The sequence below is a fragment of the Nannobrachium achirus genome, assembly GCF_963921795.1.
Source record: "Nannobrachium achirus genome assembly, chromosome: 4".
Classification (NCBI taxonomy): Eukaryota; Metazoa; Chordata; class Actinopteri; order Myctophiformes; family Myctophidae; genus Nannobrachium; species Nannobrachium achirus.
The window spans coordinates 42306949-42331229 of NC_137813.1; the positions used below are offsets into that span (position 1 = coordinate 42306949).

General features: G+C 40.0%; 1 protein-coding gene across 1 annotated transcript; it reads left to right on the top strand.

The window, feature by feature from the left end:
- The first annotated feature begins 384 nt into the window (after nucleotides 1-384).
- tmem184a (transmembrane protein 184a) lies at nucleotides 385-24080 on the top strand. Its single transcript, XM_080724662.1, has 9 exons — nucleotides 385-551; nucleotides 1003-1233; nucleotides 7880-8045; nucleotides 9719-9809; nucleotides 12735-12810; nucleotides 15678-15769; nucleotides 17552-17721; nucleotides 18644-18841; nucleotides 23395-24080. Exons 2-9 carry the CDS (start codon nucleotides 1003-1005, stop codon nucleotides 23634-23636), a joined length of 1266 nt encoding a protein of 421 aa, XP_080580788.1. The 5' UTR covers nucleotides 385-551; the 3' UTR covers nucleotides 23637-24080.
- The last annotated feature ends 201 nt before the right edge of the window (nucleotides 24081-24281 follow it).

Below are 24281 nucleotides of genomic sequence, written 5' to 3' on the forward strand. Positions count from 1 at the left end.
GAGCTATGACAAAGGGACATTATGCAGACAGTGACACTGCAAGGAGTCTCTGCTCTGTCACTCACTGCAGGCAACGTGATGTTGATGTTGACTGATCACGTGACGACTCATTCACCTGTTCTGAACCTGTTTATCTGCTGTCCGCAGTGTGAGTTGTCGGTGTCGCTCAACGATGATATTAAGGCTTTCAGTCTAGCGTGTCGGTCGCTTGGCGTTACAAGGGACATCTAGAAAGTACAACAGTATTATATTTATCGATCCGTTCTTACAGTAGCAGCCGCCCCGGTGTGTGGACTTCGACCTTATCAGTTTACCTGTTTCAAACAAGGAAGTAGCCCTGGCTGTGCTGTACTGTCCCACTGACGCACTATAGTTGACGGGGGCACTTCTGTGGGCAGTAAATGCCGACGACCAGGGTATTTGAATAGGCAAAGTGTTATTCTGAATACATTACTCGTGTCTGCGAGGGCAAATGGTAGTACATTTTACCTCATCGTGGAAGTAAGCTATTTGGATCAAGCTGGTCACGTCTTCACGAGATCAAGGACGAGGTGAGCTGCTTTTGCCTGTGTTACATTAATGAGTTACAGTTGGCTACACAAAGACAGCTGGACCATGCTGATCTGACACTAGCCCTCATAGGACCGTCATGTTTCAGGGCTAATCTGACACTATATGGCCCCTGGCTAATTATTTCCCCTCCTTTTACTCTAATAACAGCAAATGTTTACTTTAATCTGGTGTTCTCCTGTCGCCTTAAGCTATGGAAACAGTAGTTCCTGTAATCATGGTAAGGCACATAATGACATTAGAATGTGTCTGATATTATTAGCTCATTGTTGTTGTGCTCTGGTTTGACATAGTATGATAGGCCCATACTCATACTGTATATGATTAGATAGGAGTGAAGCAACTGTCAGCCACTCTACAAGGGAATGTCCTTTCCTGTAATGATGATATGCCCTTATTACACATGGTGTGTTTGTTTTCCTGTTGTTTCAGATGAATTTCTCTTTGGAATACATGATGAACTCAACAACCAAGAATGATTCTATACCTCACTTGCCTGCACCGATTCTTGCAGGCGCGACTGACCTCTCCAAAACCAATGTGACAATTATCCAAACCAGTAATGGGTCACTCATACAAGACCAGATGTTTTTAAATACAGTGGCTGCCCAAGCCATATCAGGGATTTTTGTCTGGGCAGCGTTGCTTATTACTTGCTATCAGGTGAGTTTGGGGAATCTTGCAATGCTCATAACTTATACCTTTGTTATTAATATCTCTACACATCAAGGAAACAAAATCTCTGCTATAAGAGAAGCAGCCTCAAGGTATATTTCAGTGGAATCAAGGGTAATAAGAGATTGTGTGGATCTTTGTTGTCTCCACCCCTGCCAGAGGACAGTGACATAATACACATGAATAGTGGTGGCCAATCACTATAGGTTTCAATGTTGTTGTTATGTTATGTTTTGTTTCGTAGAGCTAATGAATCCAGTATAGTGCAGCCTATTCTATACCCACTCTTATTCATAGTAAAGATAATAGTGTGTTCTGTGGTGACAGATGCCTTGGTTTCCCCCTTAAACCATGGTATTACGGGACACTTTCCTTGCTGGCTTTTCTCTTATCAGTGACAATCACATTGAAACGGAATGAGCTGATTCAGGTGATTGAAATATGTTGATACAATGCATTGGACAGTCTGTAGAATACTTAGCATATATAGCTCACCAGGGCATGTGTCTTGACACTACAGTATCATGTATTAAAAACAAAAAGCAACTAGAGGGTTCTTTATAAATGAGTGTTACCTCTTTCAGTGGGTGTGGTGGTTACTGCTCTGTCGGGGCCACGCGATAGCTTATCTTTATTATATAAGTACATTTCAGACAAGGCAGTAAGGCGCAGTAAGTTATCAACAGGGAAATCAATTGATATTGAGATCTCATTTACAGCACCATAAAGAACTAAAGTCCTGCTTTCGGGCATGCTTGCTAATGTGCATACTGGTCAGCAGTGGGAATCAAGTCACGTGTCTGTGGTACACGAACACAGTCTCTCTCTCGTTTACTTTTCACTGTCCCTCCAACTCTATTGCACATTATTATTATTATTTTAAGGGTTCCTAGTTTAATCAAATAGGGGAACTTTAAAGCCACCATTGTTCATGGATTTGTGATTGTGACACACCATCCTGACAAGATAGACTTTCCGTAATCATGAAGCGTCTGACCATAGAGCTGTGCTTGTCCAAACACTTTCCATTTACACATATTAATTGTGCAGTTAAATACCGTAGTCAGGTCAGGTGGAGGAATAATAACACCAGGTAGATCAGTTAAGATACACAGGGACGCTAAGCTCTAGTTTTATAATGCTAGTCAAGTGCAATCTGACTTTGCTCTAAACCCTTGGCTGTTGTCTCTTGTTCTCACAATGTGAATACTAAACACAGACTCAATGCCCTTGCATCCCCTTTGATGTAAGTTGACGATACTTGCCTTGTCCGTTTGTTTGTCTCATCCATCTGGTGGGCTTATTGGTGTCTGCACTTTACATCAGCAGTTATAAAGAGGATCAACACAGTCTATTTTGTATCAGCGTAATGGTCTTTCTCACTCGGATACACTACTTAGCGTCAATATTATGCAATCACCACGACTGCTTTATTTATTTATTTTGCTTTATTGTCACAATGGGGCTGATTTAAGCTCACACTTTAATCACCTCAGTGAGTGGACTGATGGGCTGGTTTGCCAAGCTGAAATGAGTCTGTGCCTGAGGCCGTTATCCAGGGTGCATCTTTATATTACTGTGAGGTCAGCAGCATTGTGGAGCTGGGAGTACCATAGCTTTTTCTAGCCATTCTTGCAAAATGGAAGACATCACTCTACAGCCTGCTTCACTTCACCTCTCAACAGGGCCAAATACATCACACCCCCAGGCTCACTGTGGTCAGGCTTTAATGTGCAGCCTCTAATGGGCATTTAATCATGCCACCAGCTTCTAATACAGTAAACTTGAAGGTGACTAATCACAACACGTAATCCGCTCCGCCTCTGAATTGGTCATGTGTGTTAGTAGATGAACTTTAAATTTGAATTTGTGCTGCCTTTTATGGATATTCATGTGTGAGTTAGAACTGATGATGATTATTCTTCAGCGTTGTTAGGGTTTAATTACTGGTATAACAATCCACAGGTGCAACCCTGGTTTGTCTTATTGGATTAGTTGGGTTTTCTGAGGTTTAGAGCTAAATTAGATTATAGCTCGACTCTTGCCCAGTTGGTTATAGTAAGTTGGTTCAAAGTAACTTCTTAGAAAGTTATTACAATTATATTACAAGCAATTACAATATATTTACAATTTGGTTCAAACCACTCTACACATACACAAAAAACCGAGCAGTGTTTTTCCCTTTCTGACAATAGTTTAACTCAAGAATTGTGTCTGAGTTCATTATGCTAAAGACATTGCACTATGACTATGCCTTCCATCACTTTCCAATTAGCCATGATTTCAATTCAGTCACAAAACCTGATATCCAGCTTGCTACTACTGTACATCTCACTTGTGAACTGTGAAATAATGAGGAACAGAAATAATTTCCTTTTATCTCTTCAAACTCGTAACACGATGTCTTATAGACGTACAGAATAGTTAACATTAAACATTAAATGAATAGCTCACCACGATGGAAGATGTCAGCTGCAAAGTTAATGCAACATTCATGGAGGAAAGTGTTGTAACATGTTCACTAATAATCCAGCATGTCACTGTTAAATGTACAATTGCTGAAATTCTACCGCACAGCACGGCATAACAGATTATGCAAGACCATAGTTAAGTGGTAAAATGATACATTGACTGGGTCATCCCTTCATTGGATGATTTTTATTATTTTATTACCATTTATTTAACTAGTGATTGGTTAATTGATTTGATTCATTGTGGGCTCACCTGAAAGGCAAGAACACTATGGTATCTTCATTATTCATTTACCAAGTTCTGCCGCAGACAGTACAAAGGCAGGGCCCTTAGCCAATGAGGTGCAATTGGCGGAAAAACATCTGGGAGTGGTGTTAGCTGGAGTATTGGTTGAGCTTCAAATGACAGTTAGCACGCTGCAGAATCTAGTCACGTTGGCAAACATGGAAAAACAACAATTTATTTGATTACGAGTTTTTATTTTAATTATTATTATTAATTATTTCTTTATGAGCGAGCCCACACTGTTTGGTAGGAACAGTACTTCTAGTTTTAAGACGAAATTCCTTGAATGGTCTCTGGAAACCTTTTGACTTTGATGTTGAGTCAGACTGCACGATGTGAACAGAATATGATTTTGTGGTTATTTTGTACTTCAGATATGACTTGAGTTATGATATTATTTGTTTACTTACGCCCTTGAAGTCTACCTTAATATATTGACGTGTTTTGAAACACTTTGGGTAGACTGTGCATATAGTGTTTTTGCTCAACCTTTCTTTTTTTCTTAAACGAACAAATCAACACATCTTCAAAATATTTCACCCCAGTTTCTCAACAGTCGCCTGCCCTACATGTTTTCCCTGCTTTGTTGTTGGTTCTGTTGCAGTGTTCTCAAGGACAGGTCAGGTAATATGATACAAGTATCGTACTTCCTGTCACAGCTGTCATTGTAGATATCCTATTCCGTTCACTGTGCCTTTTGAGAAGCTATTGTTGTCAGGCAAATAGTTAGCCTATATAAAACAATCAGGCCATTTGATTTGAACTACTTACATAATCTAACCCTTTCAGATTTCAGAAATCTTTGTAATTTTCAACATTTCATACAAGGGTTCTTGAGAGATCTTTACCCTACTCGCCTAATCTGAATGCACAAAGCCTTTAAAGATGCATAAATCTGAATTGAGATTATGCCATAATGATGTAATTATTAAGTCACCAGCTAAAATGAGGTTTCACTTTCCCCACTACATCATTCTGTACTACGTATACATCTAATTTAACAAAAGCCTTTCTTTTTTTTTAAACTCTTTATTTCTCAATAATTTTACATTTTTCAACAATATAAACAATAAGACAATAAGCAAGACAGATATAAAAGTAGATCAAAAATAAGATACATAAATAAAAATACAATAAAATACAATAAAAGAAAACAATAATAAAATATAAGAGGTCATGGGACGCCCGGCACAACAAAAGCCTTTCTTATGATGGTCCCTAGCACAAAATCTTATGGGGCTCATAAGTATCAATTTGGGGATCCTTGACATGTTTTAAGATTAACAGAGTTAAACACACATTTTCAACTTATCTTATAATTGGTCCTCACTAATGCTCATTATAATATGGCACCATTTCTGTCTACTCACTCTGTGTCTCAGAGGAGGGGGGCAGTTAAGAAACCTGCCTGTGACGTCATCGATGGGGAATCCAAGCTAATAGAAACGACAGGCTTTCTATTCCTGGGAAGTGGGAAGTTGGCATGCTATATGGAAGCGATAGTTCTTGTGTTCATAAAAAATAATAATAAAAAGTAGAAAAGAAAATCTGCCTAACGATGATGTCATGGGTAGGTGGTTTTCTGAAGTGTCCACAGTCCCCCTATGAGACACAGACCAAGTAAAAAAGACTATTAGTGAGGCCTCTGTGATTAGTTTGTTTGTGGATGTGTTTGTTCCATATCTGTTGGTAATGATATCCATAGCAATGAGCGTCATCGTATCCCCCAACAAAGTAGACGACTGTGAAGTGTGAACACTGAAGTTGGCCATTTATGATCTATACTGCATTGATTTTTTTTTCTCGCCATTTCCTAATAGGGAACTATATTTCTGCTAGTTTCTGCATACTTCCTCCACCTACACAACACCTGTCTACCTCACCATCAATGATGATTATTGTCTAGTTTAGTGTGTTCAGTCATGCACAGTATGTTGGTTTAAAATCCTTCTATGAACCTCATATGAGGCAAATAGCAATATTCTTTCTTGGTACTGGGTTTAGTTAGGTAAACTATTTAGCTGCATGAATTACCCTGGACTTTCAATCATTGTTTCCTCCTTCCCTTTCTCTTATTTTAAAAGCACAACCTGTTTCTCCTTCCACATCATGGCTACATCATTTGAAAGAATACAGTATCTCCCTCTGGTGTCTAACTAATGATAGCATGGGATTTTTATTTTGTCTATAAAATCCTGTGATCATAACGGCTTTGTCTGCTTCAAATAATATTTTGAAGACATGTTTTCTTTCTTGCTACCTCTGTTTAAGTCAGTAAAGTCTACTCCTTTGTTCAGTTGTTTTCAAAAGTATGGTCTTCGAACTAGAATCCGGAGAAATGATTGTGTCAATAACGTCTATAATGCCCACATGTAGATTAATTATGTATTTTATTTAGGCTTAAGACTTGTCTAGGTTATAAACAGACTTTTATCTCCTTTGAGCTGGCCACCTCCTCAAGAGCCTTATTGCAGACTCACCCAACTTTGTAATCGCAAGTTGAAATCTTAAGGTGATACAAGCTTCTAGTTCAAAACAATCTGCCGGAGTAATTTAATAAAACAACTAGCTCCTTCTTGAATAAGTTATGGCCACATTCATGAATATTGCTTTTACATATAGTATGTACAGTATGTGTTTTACATTTTTGTCATGTGCAATAATGTTAGCAACAAAAATGCCAGTAATAGCTATATTGAAAAAGAAAAACAACTACAAGTATTCTTAACTTATTGCAAGCATCAAGGTGTGCCCTGCAAAACAAATTAAGACAAAGCTATGTAACTAATGTATCATAACTGCAATATATGAAAGCAAAACATGTAAGTAGGGGTGCAACAGTTAAACTAATGAATTAGAATAATAAATAACAGAAACACAGTCACTTTACAATTAAGGCATAGCAGATGCTCTTAATCCAGATTAATCCAATCTTACAATACGTTGCATTGCAATGTGTTGTGAGATATCAGATATTGTGTGTGTGTGTGTGTGTGTGTGTGTGTGTGTGTGTGTGTGTGTGTGTGTGTGTGTGTGTGTGTGTGTGTGAGCTTCTCAGTTATTTAATCAATCCAAAAAGTAATTGATAGACAAAAAATAATCAATAATTCCAGCCCTACTTGTGAATACATTAGTCACTAGTCAGGAGATCAGAAGGAAACAAAGCGCTTAGCACATCATTAAACTGATGGTGCTTGTTTGTAAAGACATGGCAACATGCAGGAATGTTATTGAGACTCCAAGAACAAACAAACCAAATTAATAATTACATTGTCTAGTAATAATATGTTATTATATTATCTATCAGAGAAAAGTTTACAAGAAAATATAAAAAGAAAAAGGAAAAATATTGATTGTATTTCCTCAGGCAAGTGACCTTTGAGTGGTGGTCACACCACTCCTAAGCGTGATTGTGTGTGTAGGTAGGTTTGTTACCATGCGTGTAGCCTGAGCATGAGCTGCAATACCACTGGTGACCAAGTGGCGTTGTTGCATCGCATCACACTCACGCACGCACGCACGCAACACGCATGCACACGCATACACGCACACACACGCGACGCTGAAATGAACTGCTACACACACACGCACCACCGCTCACTTCAAAGTTCAAACTTGGTTTGATTTTATTTTAGTTTAGTTGGTATGACAGTACTTTTTTAATTACCGTCTTTACTTTTCAAAAACAAAACAATGCCTTTGTATGGTAATTCATGAACTTGATATTTGAAACTAACCTGTAACTGTTTGACTGGAATAGTGAATATTTATTTCTCTTTTTAGAGATGAAACTGGGGTGGGCATTGTATCACTGCAATGACTGCATACTGATGTTCATCATCATAATGCTTGCATGTTTGCGTATCTTTCATTGCAGATCTATACACATCTTAGGTCCTACACGGTGCCCAATGAGCAGCGTTACATCATCCGGATCCTATTTATTGTGCCAGTATATTCCTTTGATTCGTGGCTGAGCCTCCTCTTCATCAGCAACGACCAGTACTTTGTCTACTTTGACTCTGTGAGAGACTGCTATGAAGGTGAGTCACTCCCCCATTAGGGCTGGGCCATATGACTTCAATATCAGGATTATTAAAAACATTGCCTCGATTAGGATTAATGAGCAATTGTTAAAAAAATGAAAATAGTGAAAATAGCAGCAAGCTTGTAGATCATCTGTTTTCAATATTTTTGTATAATACAGGGTTAAAGGAGTAGTTCACCCCCAAAATGACTTTTCTTCTAATACTCACGCCATGGAGACTTGAGTTAAAAAAAATGTTTTTGTTTTTGTTGCAGTCCTAAGACAAAAATTTGATTGCAATAAATGTACCCCCATTGATTCCGGATGGGGACCCAAATTCATTCGGGTCCCCATCCGGAATCAATGGGAGTAAATTTACTATAATCACATGTTTGTCTTAGGAATGCAAACAAATTAAAATAAAATAAAAACATTATTGAACTCAAGTCTCCATGGCGTGAGTAATCAATAGAAGAAAAGTCACTTTGGGGGTGAACTACTCCTTTAAGTGGTTAGTCAAACTAATTGATTTAGTAGATAAAATAATATATCATTTGTGTCGATTCCTTGATATACATACTGTATATAAACCTTTTTTAAATGATCGATTATTCGATTAACCTACAGTACATGAACAAGATTAAGTCGGTCATTGGATTTTAATATATCGGTTTAGATACATTTTCAGTTGATTGCCCCACCCTGCTCCCCATCCCCCCTCCTCATCTCCTCTCCCCACAGCTGCTCCTTGTCTGGACAGTCTGGGCTTTACAGGTGTGGCAAGTTCATAGGACATGCACACCAATACTACCCCCACCTGTAAGATGGGTGTCAGGATGGAGGCTGAGTGCAACTGACCAAACTCGTTTTTCTTAGCAGCCAGTCATTGTTTCCATGTGGGAGACATTGTCTGTGGTGTTTTGCCCACAGGCAACTTGGTGGAGGTCTTATCTTGTTACATCCTATCCATTTGAGATGGGATCATTAATTTTCCTTTTAAAATAAGTGTTTCTTTCTTTACTATAAAGAAACATCACATTTTCATGCAGCGATTACAAAAAATCCGTAGATTGCTCTCTAAATTGCCTTTACATAATGACTTTAATTGTGTACCGAATCTGTCAGAATAAAGCACTTCACCGATGGCAGAGGCCAGCCATTATGCAAAATGAATTACGTGTAATCGGAGAGAACAGCAAAACTTTAAAGAGTTTCGTAATTACATAATTGAGTAGATTAATTTCCAGCGTGTGGGTCAATTTTGTGGTTGGCTGATACCGCACTTTACAGTGGGAATCGGGGAAGCAGGGAAATGTGGATTCTTCCCACCAGCGGCTACATGTAAAACGTGATGGACTCGCTCTCCAGTGGACACCACTAGCATTAGCCTGACTTAAGCCCTCCTTAAATAGCTACAAAGGATTAGGAGGGGATTTCCAGCACCGAGAAGCTCAGAAAGCCCCTTAATGTTAGAAACTGAAACTGTGATTATTCAAAAATATAGGTCTAATTAACTTTTTTTTATCATTATTGTGAAATATGTTTTTTTTTCTACCTCGAAGATTATATCACATGCTAATTACATAAATGGCAAGGTAATTGTTTACAGTTACATCATGTCCTGACTGAATAGCATACTTGCTGCTGTATATGATGTAAACAAGCACTTCTTCTCTCTCTCCATCACAGCCTTTGTCATTTACAACTTCCTGACCTTGTCCTTTGAGTATCTGGGTGGAGAAAGTGCAATCATGTCAGAGATCCGAGGAAAGCCCATTCAGTGAGTGCCCTCATTCCCGTCCTCTGTGCAACGGTTGTTCTTGAAGAACTGTACAGCATTTTAACCACGTGAACCCTAGCATCCCTATTCCGGGCATGGTGCAACATGACATTCAATGAAAATGGCATATCTACAAGCTCACAGCACATTGTGCTGCGACGCGTTTGAGATTGTAGAGATTTCCGGCAAAGAGATTTAGTGTAAAGGGGAAAAAAAGAGAGTATAAAGCAATAACAAGGTGCATACCCTGGCCTCTACTGTTCTTCAAACAACACAACTTATTTTAGGTTTCACTACTACATAATGTCTTTGTCTCTTTTATGTCTCTCTTGGACTAACCATGGTATGGTGTGGTTTATGTTTCCACTGAGTACTACCCCAAGAACAGCAGGACTTGAGAACAAGTAGTGTTAATTAAATCTGTATATAATGTCAGCACAAGACAGAGCAAACGGCAAAACAAGCAGTTGACTGTTTCACCTGTCTTGTTCTTCCATTGCTTAATTTGTGGAGTATATGAGTTTAATATGAAAAAAGAAAGGCTAGCAAATCTCGTTTTAGTGCTCCGTAGAAATGTTTTATTTGAAACGACGTTTCAGCCCCTCCTGGGTCTTCAGTTATATTAGTGTTACACCACTATAAAAGCTGAACGGTGTCCAGGTGGCATAGTGGTAAAAACACTCTGCCACCATCACACACAGAGGCCCGGGTTTGTTCCGCGGCAACGGCAGCTCTGTCTTGGCTGGGCGCTCCGACAAACATTGGCAGTGTGTTTGCGTGTGGGAAGGCAGCAGGGGATTGTGTCCTTGTTGCAGCACTAGCAACTCCTACTGGTTGGTACAGGCGCCAGGGGCGTCACAAGGGGGGAAAAGTGGGAGTTACTAGGGTCCAAGGTGGAGGGGCCTGGAATTATTTTATACTTTAGCTATTGAAAAATAGCAGATATACTGTACATGCTCACAGAATGGCACGAGTGCTGTGCTGCGAGCTTGTAGATCTGCAATTTTTTTAAAGTTGTGAAAATATGTCCAAATCTTTGAATATACGTAATTTCTAAGCGAACATTTGTAACTCAGATTTTGCGTCTGTGAAACGAAATATTTTGAGATGGGGGTCTGTGGCCAAATACATATCATTTTGGGAGTCCTTCACATGAAAAGGTTTGAGCACCACTGACATAGAAACATGGGTTTTTCAAAAAACCTTTGAAATATTCAAAGACTTGCACACATTTTCACAATTTTTCAAAAATAGCAGATCTACAAGCTGTATATCTGCTATTTTTTCAATCGTTAAAGCACAAAATGTGAGTGAATCCTTGTACCCAGGGCCCAGAATTTGGTGCGACATCCCTGGGTACAGGCGCCTGTTCAGCAGGGAGGGGATCTGAGGGAGATGCCATGAAACTTTGGGTATGTTATGCTCTCTCGGGGGAAACTCAGCAGCTGGTGATTTGCAGGAGACACGTGCTTGTCTACACCCTCCCCAGGGCTGACAGGGACCGCACTGCCAATACCTACGTGTACTGCGGTCACAGCAGTGCACATAGATATTGGCATTGACTAAATTGGGGAGAGGGTAGAAAAGTAAACGATTGCGAAAACGGCACAACATTAAATTTAACATCAATCAACATTAATATTCTGGATTTGGCCACACCTGGACGGTTTGTCAAACCCAGCTAACTGGAAAAATGTGGTCTGATTCTAAATGCAGTGGAGACTATGGCTATGAGCCAGACAGACCGTGGCATGACTCAGACCTTGGCCAGAGGAGACAATGCAATATATTTGGTGTCATAAGGAATAGATTTTACATTTAGAAAAGTTTTAAAGTGCTGTACTGGTTGGTAGATCGTGTTTATTTTCCATGTGTACTCTCTCTTTCTGTCAAGCAAACCAAGTCATGAACGATTGTATTAATTAGTTTTTATCTCGGAAAGTTTCAAATTGAAATATTGTATATAATAATCATTTGAAATAATCCCTAAAATGGTACACTTTGATTTCCCAGGTATAAAGGTGCCATGAACCTGTTTTGAATGATCTATAAAACTTTAAGGACTACTTAACTTAATTTGATCAATTACAGTACTTTGAATACATATTGTTTTTCATTTGTTGCATTCCTTTGCGGTCATTGAAGAATCCAAAAGTTAAGAAAATATTTGATGAATTGAAGTTAATAGGCGGCCAAGATTAACAATGGTAAAAAAACGATATTTCAAATAATCTGTTTGTGACTCGAAAATAACCTGTCTTGTATCCAGCTGTACTGTATGCTCAGTTCTTCCAAAACATTAATTTAATATGAAATATTTACATTTTAATTAACTTCCGGGATAAACTGTGATGCACTTGCCTGGGGGCACACGGACATGTGAACTGAGCTCCTCCTGTTGAACCCTGCGGGCATGTAATATCAGCTTGTGCATGACACGCTTTAGAATTATTAATAATATAATCATTCTGCGAAAATGCTGTTTTTGAAGTAATGAGGATACATACAGCTGGACACAAGATTGTTCTCTGTGAACTGTGTTGGAGGATTTTCTTCTCATTCAGTGTAAAGGAATGCGACAAAAACAACAATTATCCATGTATTCAAGGCTTCACTGTGTGAGTAATTGATAGATAAGAATTCATTTAGGTGGTTAATGTATTTGGTTGTATTAAGAGTATTTTTGTTACTGTATATTACACATATTCATGCTTGCTAGTTGCTACATAATGACCAACAATAAAATAGATCTACAAGCTCACAATATTCCGTTGTGAGCTTGTAGATCACAACGCACAATAGCTTGTAGAGAATAAATAAATAAATAATAATACCTGTAATTACATTTTGCATAGCCAACAAATCATTTATGAATGAGATTTGTTCTCTTGCCCATCAAATGCCATTTTTGTATTTTGTTCACAGGTCGAGTTGTCTATATGGCACCTGCTGCTTGGTTGGAATGAGCTATTCCATTGGATTTTTAAGATTCTGCAAACAGGTGAGCTTCACTTTCCTTCTGTTCCATATGATTCCATCTCACAAGGGGCACTCCTCTGCACAGTTGAATGAATTACACATTCTGAATACATTGACATAATCACACAGTGATTAAAAATACATGTCACAGTGTTAGCCAGGTTAGCATTCACCAGCGTCGGTAGGTTAGCATTCACCAGTGTCGGCAGGTTAGCATCCGCCAGGTTAGCATTCACCAGCGACGGCAGGTTAGCTTTCACCAGCGTCGACAGGTTAGCATTCACCAGCATCAGCAGGTTAGCATTCACCAGATTAGCATTCACCAGCGTCGGCAGTTAGCATTCACCAGGTTAGCATTCACCAGCGTCGGACTAATGGGACGTCGAAACAATGAGACGTCGGACCAATGCCATGGCACTTGGCTGTCTACATTTTGGAGGATAACATTTGCTGCTTAAAAAAAACAACAGACACGTAATTTAAACCAGGTGAATCCTGTTTAGTAATCAACACTGGGAGGTGATATGAACTGTCAGCTCAGAGCCCTCCTCACAGTGTCTAGAGACGCAGCTCCAGCTCTATGATGGAAATTGGATCTGAGAGGCATGTCTCCAAAACAGAATGGAAGATGAAATGTACCATTTTTCTTTTAAACGGAAAATGATAAACACTTTTTTGACAAGAGCTCCTACGTGGTGTGTTTTTAAAAGCTAAACCTTTGCCGTTTCCTCTTGTGGCATTATTGCAACAAATCATGATCTCTGGATCTGGTGTTCGTGTTCAGAATTAAAAAGACAACTCCCAGAACAGCATATTTTGAAACTGGGGTGCCAATTCCCCCCCTAGGGTGTGTCACAATCACTTTCTGTAAGAACATTAAACGCGATAGCAGGAGTGGAGATTGTGGCTGTTAAAAGCCATGTTTTTCCAGAATTGTCTGGCTCTTTGATTTTTTTTTAAATATAATATCCTCATTTGCATTCTTTGAAAAAAGACAGTTCTTTAGCTTTTTCATTCTATTTTTGCAGTTTGGCTTGTGTGACCAAAAATCGTCATTTTGAAGGGGGCTGCACTGCTGTATATTAATCCAAATGTATTCAAAATCAATGCTTTTTAATGATATTTCCTGTTGATCAATAAATTATCCTATAGATTTATGGGTTTTGCATTACAGTTAGAGTGAAATCTATTGCTCACAGGACTGCCATGAATTTGCCTGTCCTGGGCATAACTTGGGCGATGTCTGACCGAATGGCCTCAAAGTTGTTATGTATGTCCCACATGGCCTGGGGACAATTTGATTGGACCAACGGTTTCCAAACACCAGTCTAGTGATTATATCATCTAACTATTAATTTAGCAAATATCTGTCCGTCCGGCGTCTGACCGTCTGTCTGCATGCTGACATCTGACAAATGAAGAGAAGTAGCCGTTTTCAAAATGTAATATACTGTATAGGGATTTAAGCTTTGGCACTGCTTTGATTAACATCTTAAATTGGTTCTAAAGGCAGCTGGAAGTCAAGTTAAGATTAATAAAATGGGAGTTATGATCATACCTATTAGTCTTAATAAAAAGTGAAACAAATGTATTCTAATTTATCTACTCCTGACACAAAAAGTCTATAAACCTTCCAATTAAAATTGGGTAATAACTTTTAAGGTAGTACTATAAATTAGATGGCACCCTGCAAGCTGTCCATGATGACCCGTGCAACTAATGCTTTCTGAACAAATGATGAATTACCAGTTCAGTAAATGGACATTTGATATTTTGACGACAAGATGCTCTACTGCAGGGTTGTAGCACTGGTTATCCAGAGTTCTAAGAATCTTACGGCTATTACATCACCCAATGCAGACCGTTCACAGTTCCTCCTTTAATGTGTTGTGTCAAGTGGTACAGAACCACAAACCCAGAAACATTAGCTGAGCTTTAGTGCACAGCTAATGTGCATCCTAACAAATAAACAAATAAACAAGACCATACAGTCACAGAAAGTTGTATGCCCCATTATCGCCAACATTCTTATTCTTTTAGTTATAATTGCCTTACTCTGTAGAAAAACATTTGGGATGATGGCTGGCAGGGAGGAAGAGGGTTTGGTGGGGCGGATGCAGAGCATTGTGGCGTAAATAATTGAATAAGAATCTGCAGAGTCCTTGTTTATGCCTACTTCAACTTCCATCTCTCCACCATGAGCTACCCCGTTGCATTTTAAACCGCCTCTCCATTTTACAATGAGTGATGACACCATTATTTGAAAGGATTTGTGATGAAGGTATGGGTGTGCACATTGCCCTGATGTGTCATACGTCTGTGTTAAGCAAGCTGGCAATGGAGCAGAGATGCCATCCACACCACTAACAAGGCAACCAATTCTTGCCCCAGAAAGTCAGGCTCACTCAGATGTTGTGTATACTGTGTGAATGCAGAGCGCACAGCTCTACGCGTTTCTGGAGTTTCCATCACCAACTACGATATGTTGGTAATATTTACTATTTATAGTTGAATATTCAGGGGTCCTGCTTGAAAGTTTGTGAACCCTGGCCTCTATCCATCTCTTTCCGCGGGAATTTACTGGAGAACTTTTTGCACCACACCTCCGGTTAACAGCAGACATACAAGCTCACGTCGCGTCGCAGATGCAACCGTTGTGAGCTTGTAGATCTCACTCGGCTGCGGCGCCGGAGGCTCCGTGCAACTTCTGCGCAATGCACGATGAGGTGTTGGAAAGTTGTGGATAATGTTCTATAGTTCTGCCTAAATATGAGCTAAAACGTCATCAGATTTTCCCACACGGGTCCGTTTTGTACACTGTCAAATTATGGTTCAGGATGTTGCTAATTATTGTGCTCATTCAATCATGCTTGTCATTGTTTTCTCCAGGCGACCCTGCAGTTCTGTGTTGTCAAACCCCTCATGGCTGTCCTCACCATCGTGCTGCAGGCCTTTGGCAAATATCATGATGGAGATTTTAAGTGAGTACTAGTCTCTCAAGCCAGACAACTATTCCACCATCTCTGAATGCGACAAGGAATCTGTAACTACGCCTACTAAAAGCTGCGAAACGGAAGCTGTCATCTGTTCGTCAATTCCATTAATGAAAATATATTTCGCTAAGCAGCAAGCTTTATATGCTTCGACTAATGTGATATCAATAGGACACATTTAATGTGACTGCAACGACGAAACTGACGTAGGGGGATGCTGCAGTTTCTTAGCGTTTTCAGCACTTCTGTTGCTGTTTGGTGGAAGCTTTTGAAAATATTGTGAGTCAACAGTTTGTCCCGAGAGACTATTTAGTATGCATCACCTTCCCTCACATTTCCTTTTAGTGTTTCATTTGTCTGTCTTTTCATACCCACACATTTCAAAAGTACTTGGATGGAGGCAAGTTTGTGACTCATGTAAACGCTTTTTTTTTTGTCTGCCAATAGCATCCAACGCCTTTGGCAAGAGTAGGTTGAACTGATTACTACTGTTATTGATGTAATTTCATCTATGAGAGATGGGCTCTTAATTAAATAATTACAGACTTGTTTCAGGCCATTTCCCCTGTCAAAAGAGAGAGAGGAAAAATGCAATTAGCATGTAGTCAAAAACTCTCAAGTCTGGAAATGGCCGGTAAAACATTGATAATTTACTAACTTTTAGGAGCAACTTTTTAAGACTTGCAATTGCATTTTATGGCGCTTCTCTAATAAAGCTGTGACTTCACTTGATTCTTAATTAGTCCATGATAGAGTTATTCAGCCAGCCTGAAGAACATTATGTGCTCCCACATTACACGAGTATAAACAAAGACATCAATAACTTGTTTAACTGTTGTTTCCCTCTGCTTATTGTCCCACAGAGGTGAACAGGACAGTTGGTGGAGAGAAACTGTTATTAATGTCGCTCTTTAATCTCCATGAAGGGGCACAGTGATTTAAGGCTGGGTTAATTGGCTTCTCATTTACTGAGCCCATAGTTATAGCTGCATCCTTGGGAAAATAGACCCAAATGCAGAAAGGCTGGAAAGTGGATCTGTTAAGTTATCGAAGAATCTGTTGGAGTTTATGGGCTGTATCCTGAAATGTACAAGAAGTCCTTTAGTTCTTTAGCTATTCATTCTTTAACTGCAGGTGCCATCGATTAAAGCTAATGGTCTGCATTTTCTCCTGTCTTGCTGGGTTCATTACGTGTAAACATTTTCAGTTAAATTAACTCAGATTCTTTCTTTTAAGATATGTTTTTGGGCAGGGCGTCTGGTGGCCTACTGGTCAAGGCGCATACCACATAGGCACCGCCAAATAGGCATGGTTGCCGCGGCGTCGCCATTTCGATTCCCGATCCGGACGACATTTACCGCATGTCACTCCCCATCTCTCTCCCCATTTCCTGTCAGTCTACTGGACCTCCCTTGGCCAATAAAGGCAAAAGCCCAAGAAAATATATATATATATGTTTTTGGGTTTTTGCCTTTATTGATAGGATAGTAGACTGACAGGAAACGAGGAGAGAGATGGGGAGTGACACGCAGCGACATCTGGTCAGGCTCGTGAATCGAACCAGCGACCCACTGCAGGCTACACGGAGCCTATGTACTGTAGTATGCGCCTGGACCAATAAGCCAGCGGGCGCCCCAACACTCTGATTTCTACTGTATATACTAATGTGGATGTCCTCACCTTTCCAGGGAAAATCCCTAGTGTCAGTTTAACTCATGAGAGTGGAAAAATGGGCCTTTGACTGACTGTGTCTCTTGTTGTTTTTTACAGTGTAAATGGAGGCTACCTGTACATTACCATCATCTACAACTTTTCAGTCAGTCTGGCCCTCTACGCCCTGTTCCTCTTCTTCTTCGCCACCAGCGACCTCCTCAGACCGTATGAACCTGTGCTCAAATTCCTCACCATCAAATCTGTCATCTTCCTGTCTTTCTGGCAAGGCAAGTCCATCCATCCCTCAGCTTAGCCCATTTAGAACGGGTACACATTATTGTGTATCATTATTTTATGCTTTAACTATTGAAAAATAGCAGATATACAAGCTCACAGCGCGGCACCGAGTGCCGCGCTGCGAGCTTGTAGATCTGCTATTTTAGAAAAATCGTGAAAATTTGAATTTTGACCCGATTCTATAAGTGTCTTTTGAATCCTTCTAAGATTTTTTGAAAAACCTATGTTTCTATGTCAGCAATCTGGCTAGCCATCGTCAAAGAAAAGGTCCTTTTTACTTAAATGGAGCTCAGTTAGCCTGTTCTTGAGAGACTCTGTCAGTGGTTCTCTAACCTTTTCATGTGAAGGACCCCCAAAATGATGTATTTGGCCACTGACCCCCATCTCAAAATATTTAGTTCCAGGGACCACCCAGAAGCAAAATTTGAGTTACAAACGTTCGCTTTGAAAATACATACAGTATATTCAAAGATTTGCACACGTTTTCACGACTTTTTCAAAAATAGCAGATCTACAAGTTCGCAGCGCAGCACTCAGTGCCGCGCTGTGAGCTTGTATATCTGCTATTTTTCACTGGTTAAAGCATTCAATAATTCTAGGCCTAAATGTTTGTACCAACAGCCATTATGTCTAATGAGGAAATTGACATTTCAAAGATATCAACAAGCACTACGCAGTAAAAGTAAAATCCTCAGTGGGAATATATCTCTTGAGAGTCTACAAACGTATCCCAGTAAGAGCCCATTTGGCGTTAATGTTTCCCAAGCTTCTTAATTTTCTTCTCCCTGGCCTGATTGCTCATATGCCTGATTGTCTGGGGGAAGAAGCTATTTAGCAATCTTTGCTAAGGATTTTACTGTGTACTATGCCACTATTCAAGCACTTACAGAGGGATATTGATCTTTTGTGTAGGAATGGTGTTGGCCATCTTGGAACGCTGCGGGGTCATCGATAAAGCGCTGGTCATCAACGGGCAAGAGGTCGGTGCTGGCACAGTGGCGGCTGGGTGGCAGAGTTTCATCATCTGTATCGAGATGTTCTTCGCTGCCATCGCCCTACGATACGCCTTCAACTGCACCGTGTACCAGGAGAAGAAAAACGATCTACCAGGTAACCACATACAGTGTTCAGAGGATCATTACATGCAACGCCTCCCCTCTCCCATTCCCCACCCTGAAAATATGTTAACACGGTTAATTGCCACTATCCATCACAGAGTCTGGGCTGGCATTCACTTCAAAGCGAATAAATAAATGCGAACCCTTTGTTGAAGGCGCTTCACAATATGAATTACATTCACACACCAATGGCAGAGAAAACCATGCAAGACACCAACCACCCTGCTCTGTGCTCATCAGGAGCAGTTAGGAGTAGGGATGGGACGATACGCGATATTATCGTTTATCGCGATAAAAAACACTCACGATAATCGTATCGTGGAGGTATAATTTATGGTGATATCGTCCTCCGTCATGCACTGGGATAAATTAACCTTTTATTTGCCGAGCTGCGTATCCGGTACCACTTAAATCCTCTATAATTGGTAAAAGGTTAGTTAATATATTATGTACTTGATACAGTCTTTTTTTTTTCACTCTATCAGATGTCTTTTGGCAAAGGTTCTGCCCCAGGATAATGGATTTTGTTTATCGCGATAATATTGTAAATCCCTAGTTAGGAGACACTTAGACACTAAGCCAGGCAGAGCCAGGGATCAAACAGGGGACCTTCTGATTCCCAGACCGCCGCTCTAGAGCACCTCCTGGGCCACTGCCGTTTGCTCTGTGAGCATTTTCACATAATTTAAGCAACAGTAATTTTTGCCATGTTATCCCTCAAACATGACACGCAACATGATGTGTATGCAATTTTTACACCATGTCTATCCGTCCAGGGCTAATCTCGCAAACCACTCGGCTAGACCATTGCTGGCTGCTTGACTAGATTAGTGGCGCTTAAAAAAAAAAAGGTCTGCACACCGTCTTAATGCTTCCAAAATAATGTATTAACAAAGCGGTAAAATACGTTTCAGCCTCTACGGCCTTCGTCAGGTATACTCAGGTATATATAGTTTTCGAACTCCCCACATTTAATTATTTTCACATTTTTTGAAATATTTAACTTTAATTTTATAATGGACATCATGGGTGGTCAGATAGGGTTGAAATCTTGCCCAAGAGATAGCTGAAATCTTTGCTTAGGTAAGGATGAAGTCCGAGATCCAAATGGGAGCCACAACCTTTTATTTCGTTTTTTTCTAATGCTTTCTGTTAATAGCGTTCTATGGTAAACAATGTGTCAGTCAAGTGAGAGGTCAGCAGAGGTTGACATTGTCCCAAGGGTATAGGTCATACATGGGCAACTGGCGGCCCGGGGGCCACCCCCACCTTCACTTAATGTGGCCCGCAAGCCGCAAGTTAATAGCAGAATACTGATATATTATTGATTCCAGCTGTTACAATTCCATTTCCAACCATGCAAACATGACTCGCTTTGATTACTTCAGTCTATATTAGTAGCTTTAGCTTAATGACTTGTACTAGTCCTTTTTATGTTCAATATATTTGTATTTAAGTTCACAAAGTTAATATAGGAAGAACATATAAATGCATTTGAAATTAAATTAAGTCGTACTTTTCAGGGTTCCAATTGAAAATTAGCAAAAAAGAAATCCCGATTCCAATTATAAAATAGCAAAAAATAGCAGAGTGCGACGCGTTTTGAGCTTGTAGATCTGCTATTTCTGCTATTTTTGACTGTATATGCATTGTGGCCCTCTGGAGTTAATGTGAAAATATAGTCATCATCAAAGTTGCCCACCCCTGGTATAGGTTGTTTGTTACTCATGGTTCAGAGTAGGCATGTCACAATTATTACCTAATTGCCTGATCACAATTATCAATTATTTCACCGTAACACAGTATCTCTTTAGTTTATTTATTTGTCATATTTCCCCTTAAAAGCCTAAACGCGGACAGAAATGTAATTTTCATCGTGTTCCAATGTTCAATGCCAAAAATCATTAATTGTAACTATGTATGTGACTGATTGTCAACTAAAATGAACAAAAACTCTATGATCGTGACAGTCCTCGCTGAGCTCAGAGGAATCACTTGCTAGCACAGCAAAGCAGGGAAGACGAAGAGGAATTCACAGCCTCAGTGCAGAGGCTAGCAGGGAGCTAGAGGTAGCCCTTTGACGTCAATACTGTTCACCCTTCCAAGACAAATGGAAACCAAGGGAAAAGCCCTCTGCAGTGTTATCAATCATTTTGGCTCACATTTCCCTGCTATAGGAAGGAACGCTATTGTAGCCTTCAACTGCACAATGTGCAGGGTGAGAGAGAGAGAATTAATTTAGCAGTAAGAGCTGATAAACACTTCAATATCAACTTGAGCCGAAGTGTTTTTTGTTTTTATCTAGAGAATCAAAGAATCATTTGACAAGGCGTCACAGATTCTCTGTTTTGCTGGTCCATGGCAATAAATGAGGAAAAAAAAAAACATGCAATATTTGTTTGCTGTCTCACTGCTATCAGTTATGCGACTTTTATATAATCTAACTAGATGAATAATTCCATTTCTTAACCAATCTAACTAGATGAATAATTCCATTTCTTAATCAATATATGCTAGCATACGCACGCGCACACACACACACACACACACACACACACACACACACACACACACACACACACACACACACACACACACACACACACACAGTCTGACACTCCTCAAGGCTCCTCAAAATCTGTGGCCATTGCCATTGTACAAAATGGAACCAAATTCCATTTGTACACTCTTTTTAGGTTAATTAACATTCACAAGATTGTGCGGTGTGATATCACTGCCACTGTCCACAAGAGGAACGGAAGGCTATTTCTGCTGGTCCTCATTTGGAAACCCTGGCACGGGGGAATACAGCTGGCTGAGCAAAGAACTGTGTCTTTTTCACACAGTACGGTGTAACAACGTAGCAGGCACTGCCAGCATGTCTAATATTCTACCAAAGATATAACAAGGAGCTGGAGCCTCTGGAGCGTCACACTACAATCAATTATATTTTGTATATATTTTTTTACTCTACTCCTCCCCTGTTAGTGTTTACAGTGGTTTACAAAGATATGCATAGGAGCACACCGGCCAGGATTTTCTAGCACAACATATTGCTGTTGTCAGACAGAAACCTTGTATCTCCAAATTTCACATTTTTAAAATTGATGCCATACTGCATCACACAAAAGTTTTGCATAATTATGGTGAAAATAGCTGATCTACAAGCACACAACGCCTCGCGATGTGAGGCGTCGTGTGCTTGTAAATCGGCTATTTTCACTACTTTAAAATGTTTTACAGATAATAAAAAAAGAAACGTTTTTGGACATACAAGGTTTTCACCTGACAGCGACAATATATTTTGAGGTTTTAGTATCTATTTTATAATGGCTGGAAGGTTCAATTTTTTTATACGATTGTGGAGGAAAAGCCCATAATGGAGAAGTCTTCATGTATCGATTACACATCTATGCAAGTGTTATATAAATCTATAAGCTGACAGCTACAGTATAGCTTAACTAGATTTCACAGGGAGAAAGAGTGTCTGCCTACATCCTATGCTCAGTCAGGTGGAAACCTGGTCCAAAACTATTACTTTTCAGGCATTTCACACCGCATTTCGAGCTTGTGGATCTGCTACTTTTGATACTTTGTGTGACGCTCTGGTATGATCAAGTAGGAAATGAATATAATAACACAAAGTTAACATATGGAGATAAGAGGTTTCTACATGTCAGCAACGATATATAGTGCAGTTGTTGCAGCAAAGCAGTTAGGGAGTCGGTGCCTTGCTGAAGGGCATTTCACCCATAAACGTAGACTGAAGAAAGAGTGCATTTTACTTAGGGCTGTCACAATTATTACATAATCGTCTAATCGCGATTAATTTACATAATCGCGATTATTTTTCATAATCGTCATAATCGTGAATGTTGAAAATGATTAATATATATATTTTTTAAAGTAAAACATTGTGGAAATAGCAGATCTACAAGCTCTGATGCGACGCGTTGTGAGCTTGTAGATCGGCTATTTCCACTATCAATGTTATTTTTTAAGTAGAAAGTTGTCAAATATGTCCATAATTTCTTTGTATATTTAGGTTATTTGTCGTATCTGCCATGTGCAACTTCAAAGCCTAAAAGCCAAATAGAAATGTAATTATCAACGACAAAAACACAATTAAATCGTTAATCGCAATTATTTGAGTGACAATTAATCGTCATGTAAAATGTCATATCGTGACAGCCCTAATTTTACTCCCTTCCCCTGTCTGGTCTCGTTCACATAACCTGCCCAGGTGTGGTGGGTTTCAGTTCTTTTCATGCCGTACTTAAAAATCTCTATATCTCTAACGGTATCCATAGTGTGAGATTTTATATCAGGGTCGGGGTGTATTTCAGGGCTGCAGGACACCAGGTATAAAGTGCTTAAAATGTATATTTTTTTAAGTTCATACAAAGTACTGATATAGTAAATACAAAATAAATAATAACTTATCATATATTTTGCAATAACAATAATGTGTGTCACAAACAAAACCCAAGGCACATGGCACAGATTTGTCTGACCATAGTTCCTGCTCTTCTTCTTGTTTGGCAGCCAGTACGAATGCCCCCATGCAGAGCATCTCCAGTGGTCTGAAAGAAACGATAAACCATGGCGATATGGTCCAGGATGCCATCCACAACTTCTCTCCGGCCTACCAACAGTACACCCAGCAGTCCACACAGGAGGTGATACAGCCCAGCCAGAATGGCAATGGCAAGGCGGTCCTAGGAAACAACAAGGGCTCCCGTAAGTCTGACAAAATCATGCTGATCACGTCAGATGATGAGTTCTAGTTCTGTCACCCAGCGACATGGAGGTGTAGCAGGGAGTGACCGTTGCTGGCTGGCCCGCCCTGATGAAACCATTCTTTCGCATTGGCCACGTGAACAGCGTCCATCCGTGCGCTTAAGTTTCATCGCGCTCAGCCTTTGAGATCAATTTCTTCCTTCTGTCTGGTTTTAATGAATAATGCAAACATCAAGAGATGACTGAAATGGATTTTTGTCTTTTTGGTTGGGGGTGGGGGTCATCGTTGGGCAAGTGGATTTTAGATGAGCTGACATGATGTCACCTCATCAGCGGTAATCACAGGAAAATGGCCTCTCTTCTCGACGCTATCAGACAAATCCGGAGCTGTGTTCTCCCCCACTTGGGTCTCTTCAGAGTGTGTTTCAGGCATATTGGTTATGTGCTTGTCTGGCTGGCCAACTCTGTTGTCAGTTTCAAAGAGGGAAGTTGATTAATACGGGACTCCAGGAGTGCACACCCAGGAAGCCACTGATGTTGAGGACTGACACTTGCGGGGGGAGGGGGGGGGGAGGCGACTTGTGCATTTGCTTGTTTGAAGTATTTGCGGAGCAGTTCCTCTGTAGGGTTTCAGCAAATAGAGGGAGTCTTTCAAAGTGTCTGCTCCTCACTGGCTGTGGAGCAGCCACTTC